Source organism: Taudactylus pleione, unplaced genomic scaffold (assembly GCF_031769625.1).
Source record: "Taudactylus pleione unplaced genomic scaffold, aTauple2 ptg000165l, whole genome shotgun sequence".
NCBI classification, from domain to species: domain Eukaryota; kingdom Metazoa; phylum Chordata; class Amphibia; order Anura; family Myobatrachidae; genus Taudactylus; species Taudactylus pleione.
The window spans coordinates 1,443,175-1,464,836 of NW_028284567.1; the positions used below are offsets into that span (position 1 = coordinate 1,443,175).

Here is a 21,662-nt window from a genome sequence, read left to right on the forward strand (position 1 = left end):
CAGATAACGATATCTGACATCTGATGGGTTTGCAGTCAGACTTGGACGATTCCATTCATTTTAATGCAGTCAAAAATCGTTCAATCGTTCAAATCGTTCAAATCATTCAAAACTTTGGTAAAATCGTTCAAATCTTTCAAATCGTTTAATCGTTCAGTCGTTCATCTGACAAATCTGACAAGTCTGACAAATCTGACCGTGTGTACGCTCCAATACTTGCCTACTGTCCCAGAACCTGCAGGAGGCACCCGATTGTTCGGGTAGCCCCCGAGCTAACGGAAGAGTAGGCACTTCTCCTGCATCCTGCCCACTTCCTAGAATCTTACCTGCAATCCGAGGTCCGGGCATAGGGGGCGGGGCCTATGATTCTATGACAATCGCTTCATTTGGCCTTGCCCCCTATTTAAATATGCACAATTCGCGGGATTTCCCTATGAGGGGACACGGCCTAATGATACATATACTCCGCCCCCGCCCCCATCTCCACCCACTTGAAAGTCTTTTCCAGGTCACTCCCGGAGAGGGGAAAACAGATGTCAGTAAGTATGTTTTGCATGCAGGCTACCTACTGGCTGCTTTTGCAGGTAGCCCACATATGCTGGTTAACTTTATTTTTATACTGCAACTTAAAGTTGAACTAGGACAAGCCCCTTCCCAACTCTAAAGCTGCGTACACACTAGACGATAAATTGAGCAATAACGATTTTGTTATCGTTAATCACGTTCAATATCGTCCAGTGTGTATGCAAGATATCATTAACGATGCACACTCCAGCGGATCGTTAACAATGTTTTTCATCACCCGTACTTGCAGGCCAACCTGACGATATCGTCAGGTTGTGCAAGTTCGAGGATGAGGGAGGGTGCTGTCACTGAACGATATCGTTCAGTGTGTATGCTCAATGTTGTTAACGACATTGAGCTCGGCAGTGCAGGGGAAACATTTAACGATATCGCTCATGTAGCATATCATTAAGTGTGTATGAGCCTTAAGGGGTAGATTTACTAAGGTGCGAAGTGGAGATGTTGCCCATAGCAACCTATCAGATTCTTGCTATTATCTTTTAGAAGGTGCTAGATAAATGCTAAGTAGAATCTGATTGTTTGCTATTGGCAACTTCTCCACTTCTAAAAACCACGCTATGGTGTAGAGTCACGGTATGGCAGGGAAGGAACAGACAGGAGCTCGGGATCCTATTTTGTGCTTTCTATCGATCCTCTCCCATGCGAAATAGGTAATAGCATTGTATTATTTTTGCAACATGCTCTGAATACATTTAACAAATGGCTTTGTGAAGAAATGATCTGTTTTGCTCACTTCCAGTTTGGACAAAGGTCGTGCAACAGCTTCTACTAAGAAAACAATTGATATTGCCCCAATACTTTGTTAAGGTAAGCACTTGCTTGCCATTTTTCCCTAAGTCTAATGCAGCAATAACAAAATGTGAGACATGCATCACTTTGTAGATACTATTCTCTCTTTGATGGCCATCGGGATTCCGGGGCCGGGATAGTTTAACCGTCAGGGATTCTCACCGCCGGGATCCTGACTACATCCCTTCTCTTTATGTTTTGGAAATATCCTATAATTCTGCACATTTAAAATTCAAGACAGGTTTTTAACAGTTGCTATAAAATTATATACACATCTGGTAGTTTCAGTTTTCATTATAAACTTATCTAGCGTCTTTGATGTCTTCTTAACATATTTTAGATTTTTTAATAACGATTTTTATTACAGTTATTAAATATTTCAGCTTTATATGTCCTAAATATTAGGGAACTTTTAATATAAAAACTAAGCTTACTTTTTAACTAGCTGATCACTTACATTAACATCCGCACAAGTTTTGGCATGACCCGTTTAATGGAAGGCGCCGGGTGCCTGGATAGTGTACAGTATAATATGTGCAAGATTAGGGTTGGCCCAAACATAGAGTATGTAATATAAGATCTCTCTATATAATTTAGATGAAAGAAATGATCTCCTGATGATCTCTCCCTTAAAAAGCAAGTTAAACCACTGATTGACACTATATTAACACCTCTGTGCTAAAATGATATGCCTGAATTTACTGTTGTATTCATGCTTAAATATGTTCAGCACAACTTTAGGGTTTATTTTATGGTCCCATTCATTCTCGCCACAGACCGCATTGTATTACATCATTTTTTTAACTAGTATATGACCCATAATCCTTTATTTAATTCCAGAATGAAGAATAAGTAAGTGTGGCTAAGTTAAGGTGTCAGCATTCTGTAGTAGCTGGAGAGACAATTGCACAACCCCATACTTCTTCTAAACTGTTACCTTCATGATTCTGGTATGGAAAGCTTAAAAACTTCATTCTTGTTTTCAGTTGTCCTATAATAAAATGCAAGCTGCTCTGTATCAAAAATGAAAAACAGCTTTGACAATGACGGAGGTTATTTCTATGCTCATAAGTATCCATTAAGGGACTATGCATTGGTTCTCGTGAACATAAAATGACAGATAAATCAGGACAATCATTGGCTCAAAATAATATGGTTTTACAATGTCAGACAATGCTATACTGTATGAACCTTATGGGGCTCATACATCAGCAATCAGAAAAAAGAGGATTCAACAATTCTGCACTTTTTTCCCTGATTTCACGATTCTTCAATTCACCAACACTGTACATTATAGATAGTTTTCAGTGATCTGCAGATAATTTTCAGCAAACAACAGATTTTCCCCTTCGTGAACGGCTTATCATTTTACTAGTAACAGCCGGAAAATTGTCTAATCATTACCATTCACTAGCAATCTACAGTCTCAATTGGTTGGTGAAATCCAACATGTTGGACAACCTGATTTACCAATTCCGATCACTTTTTGGTCAGAATCAGCAATCGATGAACACCAAACATTGCAAATGTATTTGCACAATCATCTGCAAAACGAACCATAATGGTAAAAAAAAACATTGTTCAGTGTTAAGATGACATCCTACAAATGTACTGTATTACCTCCACACACCATTACACACCTGATGCTCCTCCCGCACCTTTAGGACAGTGTGCTAATTGGATCTGGTGAGGGCCGTAACAAGGGATGCTCAAGGCTAAGGGGGTGGCACGGTCTCCACCCCGTCGGCACCCTGGAGAAGTGGAGTAGCACTTGCTGTGTGACGTCATGTGAGCCAGGGTGGGTTAGGGCAGGGAGCCAGGGGTGTCTGCCCAGGGTGTACGGATGCCCTGCTACTGCACTGCATCTGATACAGTAGAGAAAGCTGGGAATGTAGTCATCTGAATTAATGTGACATCATTAATCAGCAAGCCCACACAATACATCCTTGCCAACCTGTCACTATTTGTTGTGCTAAGGAAGGATTGGTGAAAGAGAGCATTGTGGACATATGCGTGAGTTATTTCATGTATATTAATCAACTCAGCATATATCAATGTTAAATAGTAGCCTTACTTGCTCTCTAACAGCTGTATTTTTTTTTTTTTTCCAAAAAATGTTGGGATTGCACAAACAATCACACTTCATGCCAGATCTATTTCCAAACCTATTGCCAAAAGCACAAACTGAGCAAAACATTTTGGCTTGGCGTATGCAGTTTGTAACCAATCATTTACACAATTTGTATAATGAAGACATTGCAATAAAAGGTACCATTATAATTTTTACAAACTTTATGTACAATAGCGCATATTATTTTCTAATCTCCGTCTTCTTACCTAACACAAAAATTCATTTTTTCACAAGTCCTTCAAAGGGTATTTTACAAAGCTTACAAGAGCGGGTTCAAAAACATAAAGTGCTTTAAATTTGTCCCTTGTCGCAGCATTTACTTTCTTTAAATTCTTCTGCTCCTGTAAGATGGAAGTTACGAGAAGGATCCAGAGCAGATTACGCCTCCACCATTCCTCGACATTTCAGTAATAATCAGAATCCTCGTTGTCTGCATCGTCTTCTTGTAACTGGTTACGGAGTTTTGGCAGAGACAGTCCAGTCATGTTGAGTTGATCTAAGGCAAAGAAAAACCAGACAATGCAGATTAATGAAAGTAAACAGAGTTTTTGTTCCTAAAAATTAAAACATATGAAGACGGTTTGAAAAAGATATACACTCATATTGTGAATAAAATGACAGAGCTTAAAGATGCAAACCTAGGTTTCATTTTTTAAACAGCAAGATTTGTACCCCTTTAAATTGAAGCAGTTTGAATTTTTTTCATTTTGCGATGGTTGCCAGTGCAACACAAAGTGCCTCTTATGTGGAAACTTTTGGTTTCTGCTTGTTCCAAGAAGAGTGTAACCCGATCTTTCAGTCGGAGCCAGTAAGTCATGAAGCTCTGTGGTGGTCACGTAATGGATAATGAATGAGGATGTGCTTTGAACATGCCAAAGCCTCTCTGCTCACTACCTCATATTTCATGTGTCTGTGGTTACCATGGTAATTGTATGACACTTACCAAAATGTAAATTCTCAATAGCATCTTGAATGGCTACAAAGACTCTAACGTTCTACCGGTGGAATTTGGCCTTAGGTGTTCCCAGTCCTGCCCTAACCACACCACTAACAGAATGAGAACAGGGTGAATATTTCACTGAAGAGTTTTAATATTTCACTCACTTCTTTTTGGGGGCATATCATTAGGATTACATTTCCTAAACTAAAGATTATAAAGATGCTTAAAGTCACCTTGACCGATGATCACATAAAAACACATGATGTCAGGAGGCTCCTATACTACAGGTTGAGTCTCCCATATCCAAATATTTGGAAATACGGAATATTCTGAAATACGGAATTATTTTGGCATGACTGAGATAATGAAACATTTGATTTTTGATGGTTCAATGTACACAAACTTTGCCTAAGGCACAAATTATTAAAAATATTGTATAAAATTACCTTCAGGCTGTGTGTATAAGGTCTATATGAAACACAAATTAATTTCCTTTCTGTTCATAAACTTTGCTTGAGCCACAAAATTATTGAAAATATTACAAAATTACCTGCAGGCTGTGTGTACAGTGGCGTAACTAAGGCAGGGCGAGCAGGGTGCGTGCCCTGGGCACCGTGGCGGGAGGCACCGTGGCGGGGGGCACCGTGGCGGGGGGCGCCACCGGCCACGGTCCGGCCCGCCTTAGTTAGCCACCAGTGTAGCGCCGACCGCAGTGAGTGCGGTCAGCGCTACACATTTACACAGGACCGGCGCTAGGCTTCCAGCACCGGTCCTGTGCTGCACACCTGAGCCCGTTCCCTCTACCTGAACGCTTGCCCAATAGCGCTAGGAGGCGGGCTCAGGCTGTGCATAACACACGCATCGCTGCCAGCGCTGGCGGCGATGCGTGTGTTAAGCAGCAGCCAATGAGAGTCAGATAGACTCTCATTGACTGCTGCAGCACCCACTGCAAGAGCCGGGCTTCCGTCCGGCTCCTGCAGTGGGTAATGGGACAGATGTCATGACATCATGACATCTCTCCCATAATGGTGAGCGCGCCAGCCCGGGTGGACTGGTGGGCGGCGGCGGCGGCGGGAGCGGTGTCGCGGTCCGGAGCAGCAGCGTGGATTCAGGTAAGTATATTTTTATATATATTTTTTAAAACCTGTCTGCACTACTGGGGGCACAACGGGGAGGGGGGTGGCTACTACTGGGGGGACCTCTACTGGGGGTGGGGGCACAACGGGGGAGGGGTGGCTACTACTGGGGGCACCATTATTGAGAGGACCTCTACTGGGGGGGCTACTACTGGGGGCACTTAATCGGGAGGGGGAACCTCTACTGGGGACTACTACTTGGGGGGGAACTACCAGTGGGGGCATTATAAAAGGGGCCTACTACCAGAGGCACTGCACTGGGGGGACCACTACTGGGGGCAATAATAGGAAGGGCCACTACAGGGGGCACTGGTTAGGGGGGATCACTACTGGGTGCCTGCATAAGGGGGACCACTACTGGGAAAACTGCATGGGGGAGACCACTGCTGGGGGCACTATATAAAGAGCACTGCATAGTGCTGGGGGCACTATATAAAGGGCACTGCATAAGGGGATACCGCTACTGGGCGCACTGCATTGTGGGGACTGCTACTGGGGGCACTGCAAAAGGGGGAACACTACATGGGGAACTGCATTTGGGGGGGCCACTACTGGGGGTACCGAGTAAGGGGAACTAATTGGGGGCTGTATAAGAGGGACCACTACTGGGGATACTGTATAAGGGGCACTATTATGGGCCTGCATAAGAGGGACCACAACTGCATACTAGGGGTACTACCGGGGTTAAGGTGCATATGGATAGGAATGTTCAGCGTGAAAATAAAGGGTTGTGTCATGCAGACACGCCAAATTTTATAGTGACCACGCCCATTTTTTTTTGCCGCCTGCGCCTGCGCCGCGCGCACATCGGGGGGGGCTCCCTTTTCAAATTTGCCCTGGGCTCCAAATACCCTAGTTGCACCACTGTGTGTGTATAAGATGTATATAACACATAAATGCATTCTGTGTGTATATTTGGGTCCTATTCCCAAGATATTTCATTATGATATGCAAATATTCCAAAATACTGAAGATTCCATTATCCAAAATACCCCCCTGGTCCCAAGCATTTTGAATATGGGAGACTCAACCTGTGCTAATATTGTTATAATATAATCATATATAAACAAATATGTAATATTTTTTAAGGTTACCACACCAGTGTCTTCCATAAACAAAATCAGGTTACTAAATTAATATTAGTTCTTAATATTCAATAAAAAATATATCCAAATGAACTAAATGTACATTTACCTGGTGTAAGTACGGTGAGCGTAGCACCTGCCATCACTTCGCCAATTTTGTTCTTGGCATAGCAGCGGTAAGTTCCTTCATCTGTAACACGGACTAATTGTATCTGGAGCCATCCAGTCACTTCGTACTTCTGTGGACCTCCCCTAAACTAGAAACATAAAGGACCATAAAAAAGTTGACCTACTTTGGCATAATTTTTCTACATAGGGCCTAACTACTGTTGGAGCAAATCAAAAAAAGGAGCAGTTTGCACCTGGGCAAAACCATGTTACACTGCAGGTGGGGCAGATTTAAAATGTACAGAGAAGTTTAAATTTGGGAAGGGGTGTGTCCAAGCGTAATTCGAAAATTTGGTGTAATATAAAGCTGCCCAGGATTTGTTGCTACATTTAAACCAGTCACTAATTTTCCCTGCATGTGAGAAAAATAAATACATTTGCACCCCTTCCATTGCAACATGGTTTGTTCCAGGAGCAAATTGTTCCTTGTTTGCTCCATTTTTTATTTTATCCTAACTCCGTATCATGTCTACAGTGTTTTGTGTGGTTTTCCCCAGCGTTGAATAGCGCATTGGATAAAAATGTTCTAACCCACATGAAACGTGTTTAATTTTCTTATTACATGATGCACAAGCATTGGTGTATCTAAAATGGGTGCAGGTTGTGCAGTGCACACGGGCCCCTGGTTCCAGATGGGCCCACACCGCACAGCCTGCACCCTTATTACATTATACTTACCTTTCTGGTGTCCCACATTACCCAGCGCTGCAGACAGAAATCACCAGAAAAATGGCACGGCTGTCATTTTCCCAGAGATTTGTGAATGCGCAATAGAGAAGTCTCTGGTAACATAGTGCGGGCACCATGTTCCCGGAGACCTGTGCATGCGCTAGACCCTGGCACAAACATCTTACCATCAAGAGTACGTAAATTAACAAGGGAACAAATTAACTAATAAGTGAAAATGGATTACAGGACAGAATACAAGAACAGACGCTGCCTTGATTGTGTTTTTTCCAGACTTTTCAGTTTCTGAGGGGTCTATTTACTAAGCAGTGTTAGGAGTGAAAAGTGATAAGAAAGTGACAAGGTGCCAGCCAATCAGCTCCCAACTGTCATTTTTCAAACACAGCCTGTGAGATGACAGTTGGGAGCTTATCACTTTCTTATCACTTTTCACTCTGTCTCTTAACACTGCTTAGAATAGCCCCCTGAATTTTGTAACACTTCTCTCTATAATCCTTCCTCCATCACTTTGATCTCTGTGACCCGTACTTTACCAAGCCCATGCATAACCACAAAATCACAACTCTTGGCAACAAATTCTCTCCCCAAAGTACTATATTCACCAGTCTTGGTCGGGCAGTACCACATGCTAATTATACCTATGATATTAGTCATGGCACACTAAAGAAATGCACCACTTCCAAAAATTATCCTTGTGAATTAGAATAACACATCACAACCAGGACTTTTCCCACACCACCTGGCACCCTCTTTTCATTTTATCTTCCAAATGAAGATGTAGGGTCTAGCCTCTTCTTAACCTCCCACGTTATTACCTGCCATCTAATCTTCTGTCTATGCCAATTCCTATGTAAACTTACAAGCACCTTTGGTTTTCAGTATCACCTGTAAGTGTATAATATGCAGATTTACCTATACTGATCTCTCACCATCAGTGGTGGCCCATCTTACTGAATTCTTTCTGTTACTTCATCTCGGATGTCTGCTCACCACCTAAAACTCAACCTTTTCCAAAAAAAATTTTTAAATAACTTTTTACTAGAGATGTGTGCCCACCCCCATGTTTTGGTTTTGGTTGTGGATCTGGTTTCATCTTCATGTTTTTGGTTTTGCAAAACCACCCTCACGTGTTTTGGTTTTGGATCTGTATTTAAAAAAAAAAAAAAAAAACAGCTAAAATCATAATTTGGACATTTTTGGACATGTTTACATGAAATCCAAAACCCGAGTTTGGTTTTAAAATCCAAATTTCGAGCCATGTGAAGATTTTAACCGGGACTCGGTTCAATTTCGGTACCCCAAACTGATTCCGGAATTGGACTCGGTTCGACTCAGAACCCCTAAATTCAGTTGTTGACGGTTCTCTGGGAACCAAACCCGCACATCTCTACTTTTTACTATTTAGTAACATTAGCTGCCTACCATACATTTCTATTAGTGTTAACAACATGATCATCAACAATGCAGAACCTATCGCTGAATTCACCTCACAAATTTTATAGTGCTCTGAACACAAACCGCCGGATATAATAAGCAAAGAGTTTAAAAAATGCCTGCAAATGTGCCAAAAAATAGCCAAATAATAGTTACATTGTCTATAGCTGATGAGATTGCTCAAATTACATGCAGTCTTAGCCAGCTGATATAAAAGGAAATTTGTTTTAAAATACATTTTTGAATCAGTAAAAAAACATAAAATGTACAGTCCATGGATACAAAAATGTGTAGATTTAAACTAATATAGTATGAAAAAGAAAATATATTTAACAAAATTGAAAACATAAAGTACAGTATCTTATAGTAACATACATATCTCCTCTATGCACACAGTTAGTAATATGAGGGGCACTAGATATGTAATCTGCCAAGGACAGAAGAGAGACTTCAAATTTATGAGGACATCTTGAAACTTTTTGAAGCAGATCCACCCCCCCCCCCCTCGTTCTGCCCAAGAATTGTAACAAGTTCTGAAATAAAACAGAAATAAATGCAATGGCAGCACAAAGTTATTCCTTCTACCAAGATATTATTATTGTCCTAAACATAGCACATCCATATTATAGTCCACGCCCCAGTGGAGCTTGCAGTCTAATCCTAACTAGCACATATATACTACTGTATATTCAGGTCACACCCAATTTACCAACCAGTAAGTTCTTAGAGTGGGGCAATCCTTTGCAAGCATATAGAGAACATACAAACTCCACACTGTTAGTGCCATGGTCGGGAATCAAATTCTTGACATCACAGCTGTGACACAGTGAACACAATGGTCTACGGAGTAGATTATGGCGACTGTGTTGTTGAATTCAAATGTATTTTTATAGGTGGAACACAAGAAAACAGTCACTGTTGAATCATACGCGTTTTGAGCTTAATGCTCTTTTTCAGAGGTGATCTTGAAAAAGAGCATTAAGTTCGAAACGCATCAGCAGCTGCATTCTGTTGGAAAAGACCCGATCCAGAGGACATGCGAATAGTGAGACACACGGGGGTATTTCCGGAACCCCCTGTTTGTAACACAACGTTCTCTAACCACCGTTTCATGGTACGGGTCCATCATTCACGGACACTTCTATTGTTACTTATTTCTAATGTTGTGCTCTTTATAGAGCTTATTATTGTTTGTTACTATTTCCTTATATATGGCTTCTGAGCTATTTATCGAAGGATATTTATTTTTGCATACCTATATTGCTTCCTGCATACCTGTATCATTATTTTATATATACTTCATGTTTTTTACATAATAAATAAGCTTTATTTTATCAAGCATATTTGCACTATTGTGTGCCCCTTCTCTCATTTGTATTACATGTTTCTGCTGCCACCGGAATAACCATTGCCTGTCATACAAGTACACTATTACTCTTTTTGCTATTATTTATCTAGTGCTAGAGGTGCTTTACTACTGCTTACTTTCTATATAATAATGCATCCCAGCTATGCTTCTTACTGCCGTGATAAGTGGTCATAAGAAATTATAAGTATTGGGATCAAGTCTCGATAATTGATGATTATGCCCCTCAAAGTGTTTTTCTATCATTGGGAGATTAAGCCCCATACCAACACATGGTGTTGTGTTCCAGGGGGATCATTGTTGGTTCATTCTCTGGGACTCCTACAGTTTGCTTATACATATCCTGGTACTTACCTTTACTGGGAGCTATACCATTTAATAACAATGCGTAATAATAGCACTAAATTTAATGAGGTATATGGCATAAAGCCAGTTCCACGCTACAGAAAACGAAAGCTATCCTTTTATATGACACAAGGTTATAGAATAGTTACTGCAGTTTATCATTATATTTTATTTATAAATTGTCGCAAGGTTTCAGTAGAGTCGTACAAGGGAAACAAAACTGATAATAAGTTGCATAAGTAGATATTAACCCAAACAAATGAACAATTTCACCAAAAAAATATCATCACAGTATGCAGCTAGCATAATTATCTACATAATAATAGTCCAAGGTCTGTCGCATCTTCGACATGAGCAGTGGAAGTTGTGCCCCCCCACACCACCCCCAATGGCTCCTACTGCAGCTATGGGACGGGACTGACTCCTGCACAAAGACGGGGACCACTGATCGGGAGGAACAGTGAGGTTTAGAGCTTTGTAGGTGAGAATTCTGAATGATGCCCAGTTTAGCCAGTAGACATTACCTTGACTAACAAATTAAATGTAAGTTATATGTATATACTCAGGGTTGGACTGGCCCACAGGGGTACAGGGGTAATCCCCGGTGGGCCCCACTGCATAAGGGCCCTACCACTTGCTCTAATGTCAGGTTCCAGACTGTGCACTTGAATTAAACATTGATACTCTATTAGAGGGTCAGTTACATGGTCTCTAATGTCTGTCCAAACCTCTGTGGGGGCTGGCCTCATCCCCTGTGGCAACTGACCACAAGCCAAAGCATGGGCCCCTACCATTGCATTCCCCCGGTGGGCCCTTCATGCTCCAGTCCGACACTGTATATACTACAGCGTAATAGTGCAATAGCAGGTTTAGTAGGTTTTGAAGTCTGTTTACTCAATCCCCCCCTTATGCCCCATCACACATCAAGCAACTCCTCCCCACTTTCCTGCTCCATAAGCACAAGCTCCTTGGCAGAAATATATGTTTTGTGCTCCTAAATAACCTACCCGGTAATCTATGTTCAGTGTAAATGTATTGTTTATGGACATGTTAAACTGACACATTCCCATAACCATAGATATTAGTGGGGAACTACTTGTTCTTTCGACAAAACAGTCAATTTTCAATCTACTGTAATTCTAGTGGTCTGGAGCCATTCCAGTGGAAATCCTTAGAAATAATCTCTTAAATGGAAATTAATCCTTTTGGTAGAAAAATGGGCGTAAATTACTAAAAAATAAAAGACGTTAGTAAAACCAGAGAACATCCATATGCCCATCTGTACACATCTCAAGATACATCCACAAGTCATCATCGTTATAGTGTAACTTCAACCTATGGCATGTTCAAAATACACGCCTGCAAACAGGTGAATGTGCAGGGGTGCCGAGAGGGGGGAGCGGGTACCCCAGCTTGGGCATTTTGGAGGGGCCCGGTGAGGGCTTGGGTCTGCTGCCCTATACCCCTCTTACCCACAGCAGCCTCTCTCACCAGCCCAGCAGACACTGCTGTGTTCTGGGCTGTGGTGTGTCTAGGGAGGCTGCTGCTGCATCTGAGCTCAGCCGCAGTCTCCTCTGTCTGCACCTGATGTGCAGGGAGAGGGGGAGAGTGACTGCACTGATTTCACCCTCCTGGATCGGCACCTGGCTGAGGGGCACACTTTTTTGTAGGGGGCCACACCTGCGTGATTATGCCACACTCCCTACTGTATGAATTTTGCCTAGTTGAGAATGCCCCTTCCCGTTCCACCTCTCCGGTCGTTAGGTTTGATACGAACAAAATATTTGTTGGTCTTCAAAAGAGCATCTGTGTATGATCACAATCACTGCAAATTCATGCAAGATACCCTACGCAACCTGCATCAGCCTCACTGAGTTGAGGGAGAATAAAAAAACAAAACAAATGAAAAGTGCATCTAATGAGTAACACTTCTCCCACCATCTGGGAGAAATTACAGTCTTTAAAGTGACATTTCTGAGGATATTTGGCAGTCCAGGGGCCTCGAGGACATTCCAGGAGAGTCTACATATAGTCGTATGCTGGAAACTACAGTATATACTGGAATGAAGACGTATTTACTTATTTTTGCGTAGAGCATGTACCTTATAGTATGTGAGGGCGGCTTTATGATCTATAAGAAATGGAGTTATAATGAGGAAATACTGTATTCTTAGATATCAAAACACAAACAAACATAGTAATATTTGTTTAAAGATGAATGTATAGAGACCCAGTTTTCTTTCTTCCTTTGCTCTTCTCATGCTAATTTCTAGCTTGGCATCTGGTTTATTTTAGTGAATAAAAGTCTTTGTGATTTTAACCTACAAATAAGTTTTCATTGAAAAGTTAATTAGGCTTCATGAGCATCAGACTTGCTGTTTCCACTACATTTTGGCTTAGTGACAAGTTTTCCAGAAAGATTGCAGTAATGCTGAATTTAACTCCAAACTGTGTGGTCGGTGATTAACTTCTCTGCAAATAAATATTCAGAGTGAGAATTTAAGCTGGAAGTACAGAAGGCCCATTATAAAAGAGGTAGTAAAATACATTTAGAATGTTTATAGCAAGGCAAAACTGTAAGTATTAATATGTAATATAATCCCCCCACCTTTATAGCATATATCCAGCATTCTGATTTTGGAAATAGGACAACTTGTGAGAGGGGTCACATCTGACCAGTTGCCGCATCTAAACAGTTATGCGCATATATGCAATTGAAAGCTTTTTCCTATGGCAAATACATTAATTTACCTGTTGGAAGATGGGATCAGGAGGTATCTGCTGAAGTCCCCAGTTTTAGCTTGCAAAAAAAAGCCCCCAAAGGTTTCTATGGATGCTGCCTTTTTACCGCTTTCCAGGTCTTGGGCCCGGTAGCTAACGGCATCTCCAGATGATGTTAGCCCTTGTAGCCTATGGAGTACTTTCCGCAAAAATAGCGGCAATAAGAAATTATACTTCGCATATCTAGGACCCCATAGTTAATAAATATGCCCTAAAAGAGGTGTGGGTCTGTGGCAGTCTCCATTTTCCCAGTGATTTCTGCAGTGTTAGCAGAAAGGTAAGTATAGTTTACCAAGGTGCAAAGTAATACAACCTTTTACACCGGAGCTAAAACCTGGGTTTTTGCAGGGTTAACCCGGGCATCTCCCTGGTGTAAAAGGGGAGAGAGTTGGATCGCCGGGTCGAGTGACCCGGCAATCCAACCCAGATAACTAGCAGGGTTTAACACGGGCATAGCCCGTGAAACCCTGCTGTGAGAACAGTGCACTACGGGTCACGATGACCTGGAGTGCACTGCTAGCCGGCCGATTGGTCCGGCTTCAGTGGCGCTTGGAAATGACGTCATCTCCAAGCGACCACTTTCACTCCGGAAAAGCCGGGTCTGTGCAGACCCGACTCCGGTGTGAGCGGCGCCGACTCAGGAATATCCCGAGTCGGCGCCGGCAGAATTCCGGGTCTGATCCAGATAGGAACCCTGTTCCAACTCCGGGTCAGACCCGGAATTTAGGTGGAAAAGCAGTATTACTAACTTTCTTTGCTTTGCTTCCAATTCAGAATTAAACCCTAAATCAGGTCCTAAATATTCATTCTCACTTATGCTTAGACTTTGAAAAAAAAGAAAACCCCAAAAATGTCTGAGACAGAGAGTACATTCACCAGCTGTGTACTGGATGCATACAATAGACAAATGTTAGATTTTTTACCATTGTGTATGCTGTGTCTTTGTTTTTTTAGTCTATGACTAGAGCTAGGATGACAACGGACAATTAATTCTGTTGCGTGATGTGGTTGGGGCAGGACTAAGGGGTATATTTACTAAAGTACGGGTTTGTAGAAGTGTAGATGTTGCCCATAAAAAACAAACAATCAGATTCTACGTAACATTTATCTAGCACCTTCTACAAGATGAAAGCTAGAATCTGATTGGTTGCTATGGGTAAAATCTCCACTTCTGCAAACCCGCACTTTAGTAAATATACCCCTAAGACCAGAGCAGGATTTATACCTCATGGGGCCCTAGGCAAGATACCTGTTTGGGGCTTGTAGACCTTTCTGGAGCAGGATACACACACATCATAATAAATAAATATATATATATATATATATATATAACAGTACTATGATGCGTATATATTGCTCCAGTGACACCTACTGTAGTATATGCACAATTATTACAGAAGGTGTTACTAGACCACATTATGTAATGTATATCTTTATATATACATGGGACAGGAACAAACAGAGGGAGACAGGAGTAAAGGGGAATAATAGGGCGAGATGAGAGGAAAGGGGGACGGACAGAAGGAGATCAGAGGAAAGGGGAAAGACAGAGTGAGCTGGGAGGAAAGGGGGGTGTACAGAGGGAAACGGAGGCGGAAAGGGGGACAAACAGAGGGAGACGTGATGAAAAGGGGAAGAAGGAAAACGGGAAGAACAGAGTGATACAAGAGAAGGTGGGGAAAAGTAAAGAAATGCCTACACAATAGCTAGTGACTACCAAAAAAAAAAAAATATATATATATATATATATAATATATATAATAAAGTCTGTACATATACACACATACAGTAAATATGACACAGGTACAGTAAACTTACACAGAAAGCCTCTTTCTGTCTGTGCTGGGTCATGTCTTCATAGGCAAAAGGTGAAATCAGTTGGGGGAGTGGAAGTATCCTGCATTGGAGGCTGGCTCAGGATGCAATGTACACCGGGACACTCACCATGACTACGTGGGGGCTGAGAGCAGGCTAGCCTGCGGGGGGGGGGGGACGAGCGCAGGGTAGGCTGCGGGGGGCTGGGAATACTCCAAGGGAGAGGGCTGCAATCGAGGATGAGGCTGGCTGCAGTGCAGTCATTGTGACTGCGGGTGGAGGGAGCGCCGTGCTGGCTGGCTACAGCAGCACAGGCTATGGAGGAGCTTGAGTTGGTTGGACGAGCTGGGCTAGATCAGCGCACGCTGCGGGAGGGGGGCTGGCCGCTGGCTAAACTGCGGGGAGAGGACCTGGACGCTGGCTACACTGCAGAGAGGATGGGACATGGGAGAGGAGACTGGCTGCGCTGCACTCGCTGTTAATGTAGTGACACATCACATGATGGGGGTGGAGCTGATTGAGACGAGGAGCAGGCAGGAAATGGAGCCGTGCTGCTGCTGTACTGCCTATATGTCAAGTCGCAGTTGTTCAAACACAGGGCCTGATACAGAGCCGGTCGCTATTTGCGGTCGTTCGTTCAAAAACAAGGGGTGGCTATTCAAATGAACCGTTCGCTCTTTGCAGTCTGTTCACGCCTCTAGGTCTGAACGAGCGAACAAAACTTGCGGTCGTTTTTTGGGAAACTACGCCCCCTGGCCGCTCGCATCCTACGTCATGTCCGCTATTTATTAGATTAATCGAGTACATCAACCAGGGTATGAGCTGCTCGCTATTCTTGTGGTTGGTTTTTGCTACCACAATTTTGCGAGCAGTTCTGGCTATAAAATAACCCAGTGACGTGCTCAATGACGCTGCTGTTTTAATTATGCACACCCATAAAACGCCCGTTTTGACCTTTAAGCACGCCTGCGATCGGATCTCCACTCCCCGTTTTCAAGCACCTTCCCCTGTTACCACCCACATACGCCTCTTTCTGTCACTCAAATTAGCAGGCATTCGCTATTTTGCGAGCACATGAATTTCGGCCGCACTGACTGGTTCACGCATGCATATAACGATCCGTACGCATGCGCAGTTGGGCAAACATCGCTTGGAGCGAACGAGCGGCCGCTTACGAGCGGCTCTGAATCAGGCCCACAGTGTAGAAAATTCTCCCCAGGGCCGCATATCGTGGAAGGGGGGCCCGGCCACGGGCCCCTCGGGACCAGACGGGCCCTAGGCGGCCGCCTAGGTTCCCTAATGGTAAATCCGGCCCTGCCTAAGACTCTAAAGCTAAACTCTGCTAGCTACAAAGGTAAAACTTTGCAGTGAAATTCACAAGTGCTGAACATTTTATTTTTAACAATTTTGACAATTTTGCACAACTCTAACCCAGTGGTTTCCAAAATCGGTACTTGAGCACCCTAACAATCCAGGCTTTAAGGGTATCCATGCTTGAGCACAGATGGTATCATCAAACTGACTGATTAATTGTGTCATCTATGCTTAAAAATAGATATCCTTAAAATCTGGACAGTTAGGTTGCCTTGAGAACCTTGTTTAGGAAGCACTGCTCTAACCCATAAAACCCCTGACACTACATGCACACAAGCACAGCACAACTTTGCTGATAATCTGCTTGTGAGCATCATTTGCAGAGCAAAACAATATAATAAAATGAGCAGATCATCAATCATCAGTGGTTATTAGAGGAGACCACAGCTGCAGAAAACATGCTGACTTGAGCCTCAGTAAAAATGTTCCGCAGAAGAGAGTGTCTGGAGTGCACAGACAGGCACGCAGGCTCCAGTGTTCCAAGATTGAGTGGGCTCCACTGATATTGTGGAAATAACATGACGTGGAAAAATATTTCTCTCTTTCATTTGTTCTTGAGATTAGAGAACATAACTCCTTTCAGACATAGAAGACTAATATCAACCTCTCATGAGCACAGAAAGCTGGAAGCCACTGAAATGCACATATTCTATTGACACTCAGGGGGTCATTCAGACCCGCTCGTGAGCGGCAGTATGCTCGTAAGCGGGTCGATGTCCCCCACTGCGCATGTGCACGACGGAGGGAGCTCCGTCGTGCGCATGCGCGAGACCCGGAGAGCGACGGGCTCTCCATCGCTCCGGGTCTCGCACCAAAGGGGGCGTGCTGTCCATGTTGATTGACAGCACGCCCCCTTTGGTGGGCGTGCCGGGGGCATGCCTGCCAGACGGAGGCGTTCCCATGGGAACGCCTACCGTCTCAAGCCGGCCCCACTGACATCACTAGTGATGTCAGTGGGAGTGATTTTGGCTCCGATAGAGCCAAAATCACTCCAGGGCTTGCGGCAGCGAGACCCTACCGCAGGGTCTCCATCGCAAGCCCAATGGTCGTGATGGTCAAGACCATCGCGACCATCATCATGGACGCTCGCTATAGCTGTGGGTGGTAACCCACAGCTATGCGAGCGTCCATGAGGAAGCTCCAAAAAAAGGTAGGAGGGCCCTGATTCAGAGCGAGCGCTCTGATCAGAGCGTTCAGCTCTGAATCAGGCCCTCAGTTCACTGGGTGTCCAATTATTTCGCAATTGCAGTAAAATACGCTAAAGTAAAAAAAAAATACCAATGTCATTTTAGTGACAGGGTCAAGAGCTGTCTGTCTGTTCCATATGTGTTTTGTTTTGTTTTTTTGTCTCCTTATGGATGTAAATAATCAAATCGGATCATGGTGACAGAGAAGGGAAATTTTATAGGTAACCATTTGCTAACATTTAATTGTTAGTTATGGAGCCAATATTTCATTAATAATAATGAGGTTATTATGACACTATTGATAAAATCATCATTGATTCATTATTGGTAATGGGGACAATATTATTCTTAATATAACTACTCTAGTAATATTGGGGGCATTACTACCTTATTGATAACTGATATAAATAAGAACTATCGTCCCTGTTAACATTTTATTGGGGGGGGGGGGGATTTAATTGTATGTGATGTTGGAGCGATGCCCATGATTTGCCAGCGGAAACGTGTATGAATGTCAATAACGACGGCATCCCATCACTCCAATATCACATTTTGGTACGCCGCCCATATGGGTGCGCAGGAGAATACGTGATGATGGGCTACCATACGTACAGGTCATGTGTGCCCCTGTACTTCATATGATGTCATGTGATGTAACATCACTTAGGATCGAACCCACCCCTCTATTTGTACATTCATGGCGCTATATATGCCTATATGCACTTCTGTCCACGTGCATGCTGGCATTTGTACTTCTACAAGTTGCATTGTTGCAGCATTCAATTACACCCCTGGAGTGCATGCTGGTACTTGCAGTGCCACAAGCAGTTACTCTATACTTTGATATTTTAACAGCCAGAGGAACCAGGAGAGGCCAAGTGCTACTCTCTACCCCTCCCTAGAGGACTGTGGGCCTGATTCAGAGATGTACACAATGCCGATATTTGAGAAGATCGAGCGATTGTTTGCCATTGCACATGCATGTAAGCCGCACTGAGCATGTGCAGCGATTGTTTAGCAACTACATTCACACAGAGGGTTCAATCACAACGTGAGTGACAGATAGTTATTGTTTAGGGGAGGTAACGGGGGGGGGCTAGGTAAATGGAGGCCTGTCTGACTATTTAAATGCCGCTTCGTGGGCATGCATAAATTAGCCATTGCGATGTTCTTAGCAGAATGAGATCTCTATGCCTGTCAGGAGAGACGCTGTGTTTGAGATAGGTCAGACTTGCCATATAGGCTGCATGGCTGCCCGATCTGCGCTGATGTTACTGATGTTTACGCTGGTGCAGGATGTCGGATGGGTATGAGAAGGCAGCAGTGGGCCATGCATAGGGGTAAACTACTGGGGACACTACATCGAGAGTAAACTACTGGGAGCACTGCATGGGGGGCTTACTACTGGGGGCAATGCATAGGGGGATTCCTACTGGGGGCAATGCATAGGGGGACTACTAGAGGTAATGCATAGGGGGGATTCCTACTGGGGGTAATGCATAGGGGGACTACTAGGGGTAATGCGTAGGGGGATTACTACTAGGGGTAATGCGTAGGGGGATTACTACTAGGGGTAATGCATAGGGGGATTACTACTAGGGATGAAGCATAGGGGGGTTACTACTAGGGGCAATGCATAGGGGGTCAACTACTGGGGGCAATGCATAAGGGGTCAACTACTGGGGGCAATGCATAGGGGGATTACTACTAGAGGTAATGCATAGGGGGGATTACTACTGGGGGTAATGCATAGGGGGACTACTAGAGGTAATGCGTAGGGGGATTACTACTAGGGGTAATGCATAGGGGGATTACTACTAGGGATAAAGTATAGGGGGATTACTACTAGGGGCAATGCATAGGGGGTCAACTACTGGGGGCAATGCATAGGGGGTCAACTACTGGGGGTAATGCATAGGGGGTCAACTACTGGGGGCAATGCATAGGGGGTCAAGTACTGTGGGCAATGTATAGGGGGACTACTACGGGGGGCAATGCATAGGGGGACTACTACTGGGGGCAATCCATAGGGGCAAGGCCGTTTCTAGGGCCGGGCGACCCGTGCAATTGCACGGGGCGCGCCTCCTCCGACCCCTGCTGTAGAAAGCCTGTGAACTGCCGGGCGCCTGCTGAGATTCAGTCACCAGCGGGCGCCCGGCAGGGCAGAGCAGAGCAGCAGCCGGAGACGGAAGCTCCGGCTTCCGGCTCCCTCAGTGTGCACTATGGGAAAGACGTCATGACTCATGACGTCTTTCCCATAGTGCAGAGGAGCAGCCAAGCGGAGCGGACGCCGGAGCAGGGCTTATGGTAAGTATTAGTGTTTTTTTTTTTTGTGTGTGCACGCGGCTTTTACTAGGGACAATACTTGGAGGGGGGGGCATGTCTGCTGGGGGAGGCACTACTACTGGGGGCACCCGGGCACTACTACTGGGCACATTACTCTGGGGGCACTTCTGCTGGGGGAAACACTACCACTGGGGGCACCTGGGCACTACTACTGGGGACATTACTCTGGGGCACTTCTGCTGGGGGCACCACTACCACTGGGGGCACCTGGGCACTACTACTGGGGACATCACTGTTGGGGACATTACTAATATGGACATGACTACAAGGGGCACAAGACTATAGGGGGCACTACTAATGGGGTCATGGCATAGGGGGCACCACTCCGGGGGGCACTGCACTACCAATGTGGGCACTGCATAAGGGGCATAAATACAGGGGGCACGTGTGGTTTTAAAACATAGTTTGTGGTTCTGGCTTTTCCAATATATTTTATGTGGAAGTGGTTTGTTGCAGTGTAATCCCTAAGTGGCCTTTTCAGTGTATTTTATGTGGACCTGGCTTATTACAGTATATTTTATGTGGATCTGGCTTGTATCTTCAATGTGCTGGGCTCGACCCCCAACCTTACTAAAAACGGGTGTGATACAAGGTCATATTTCTGCAAATGTCACACCAAAGGCATGCACACACAAGTGCGGCGTGGGTTTGTGACAGCTAGGCCACACCCCAATTTTTGAGCGCGCGCATGATGTCTGTCTTTCTTTTAACTACATATATTTTTCAGCGCTTTGCCTCTGACAGGTTAGCCACCCCTGGGCTCAGTAGTCACAGCAGCTGACATTCTGTTGTCTTTCAAGACAACGCTCCCTTACTGTGGTACCACACCCCCATGATTAGGCCACGCCCACAATATTACTGCTTCTTGAGGGAAGGGGGGGGCGCATTTTGACTGCTCGCACTGGGAGCCTCAGGCCCTAGAAACTGCCCTGCATAGGGGGACTACTTCTGGGGGCAATCCATAGGGAGACTACTGCTGGGGGCAATGCATAGAGGGACTAAAGGGCATTAATGTGCGGCATAATGTGTAAAGGCCGGGCATGGCTGTGTGGCATCATTTTGTAAGGGGTTAGGGGAGGTCTGAGAGGCATATGGGGAGCTCTAAAGCATAAATTATGATGGGACGCAGAAATGATCAGGAAGGACCCCAGTTTTTTACAAGTGGAGGGTCCCTGGGACTCACATATTTTGTCACTCACTGCGATCACTGCCCTATGCTCAGGTAAACTGAGGAAACATTAGTATATTCTTGCAATTATTAACTGTGTGAAATCCCAGCTGCGATGGCTTTAGCGTACATCTCTAATAAATCAGGCCTGGAGTCCGATGCGAAGTTGGAATGGCTGTCAGGAAATGTAAGGGTGGCTTTTTCTTTCTTTCTATTTTAACCCTGTGTGACAGGAGAGACCGCTCAAGCAGCATGCGGCCATGTAGCAGCCTCAATTTGATTTTATTCTTAGATACCCAGCAGCAGCCATGTGGCTTGGCAAAGC

General features: G+C 44.2%; 1 protein-coding gene across 2 annotated transcripts in view; it reads right to left on the reverse strand.

Moving 5' to 3' along the window:
* Window positions 1-3,705: 3,705 nt before the first annotated feature.
* Window positions 3,706-21,662, reverse strand: part of KAZALD1 (Kazal type serine peptidase inhibitor domain 1) — a 77,688-nt gene continuing 59,731 nt past the window's right edge. For both annotated transcript variants that reach the window (XM_088475200.1, XM_088475201.1), the window contains exons 4-5: window positions 6,776-6,923; window positions 3,706-4,001 (exon numbers count right to left, since the gene is read on the reverse strand). In XM_088475200.1, coding sequence (XP_088331326.1) covers window positions 3,910-4,001; window positions 6,776-6,923 — 240 coding nt within the window. In that variant the 3' untranslated portion in view covers window positions 3,706-3,909. The remainder of the gene's footprint in view (window positions 4,002-6,775; window positions 6,924-21,662) is intronic.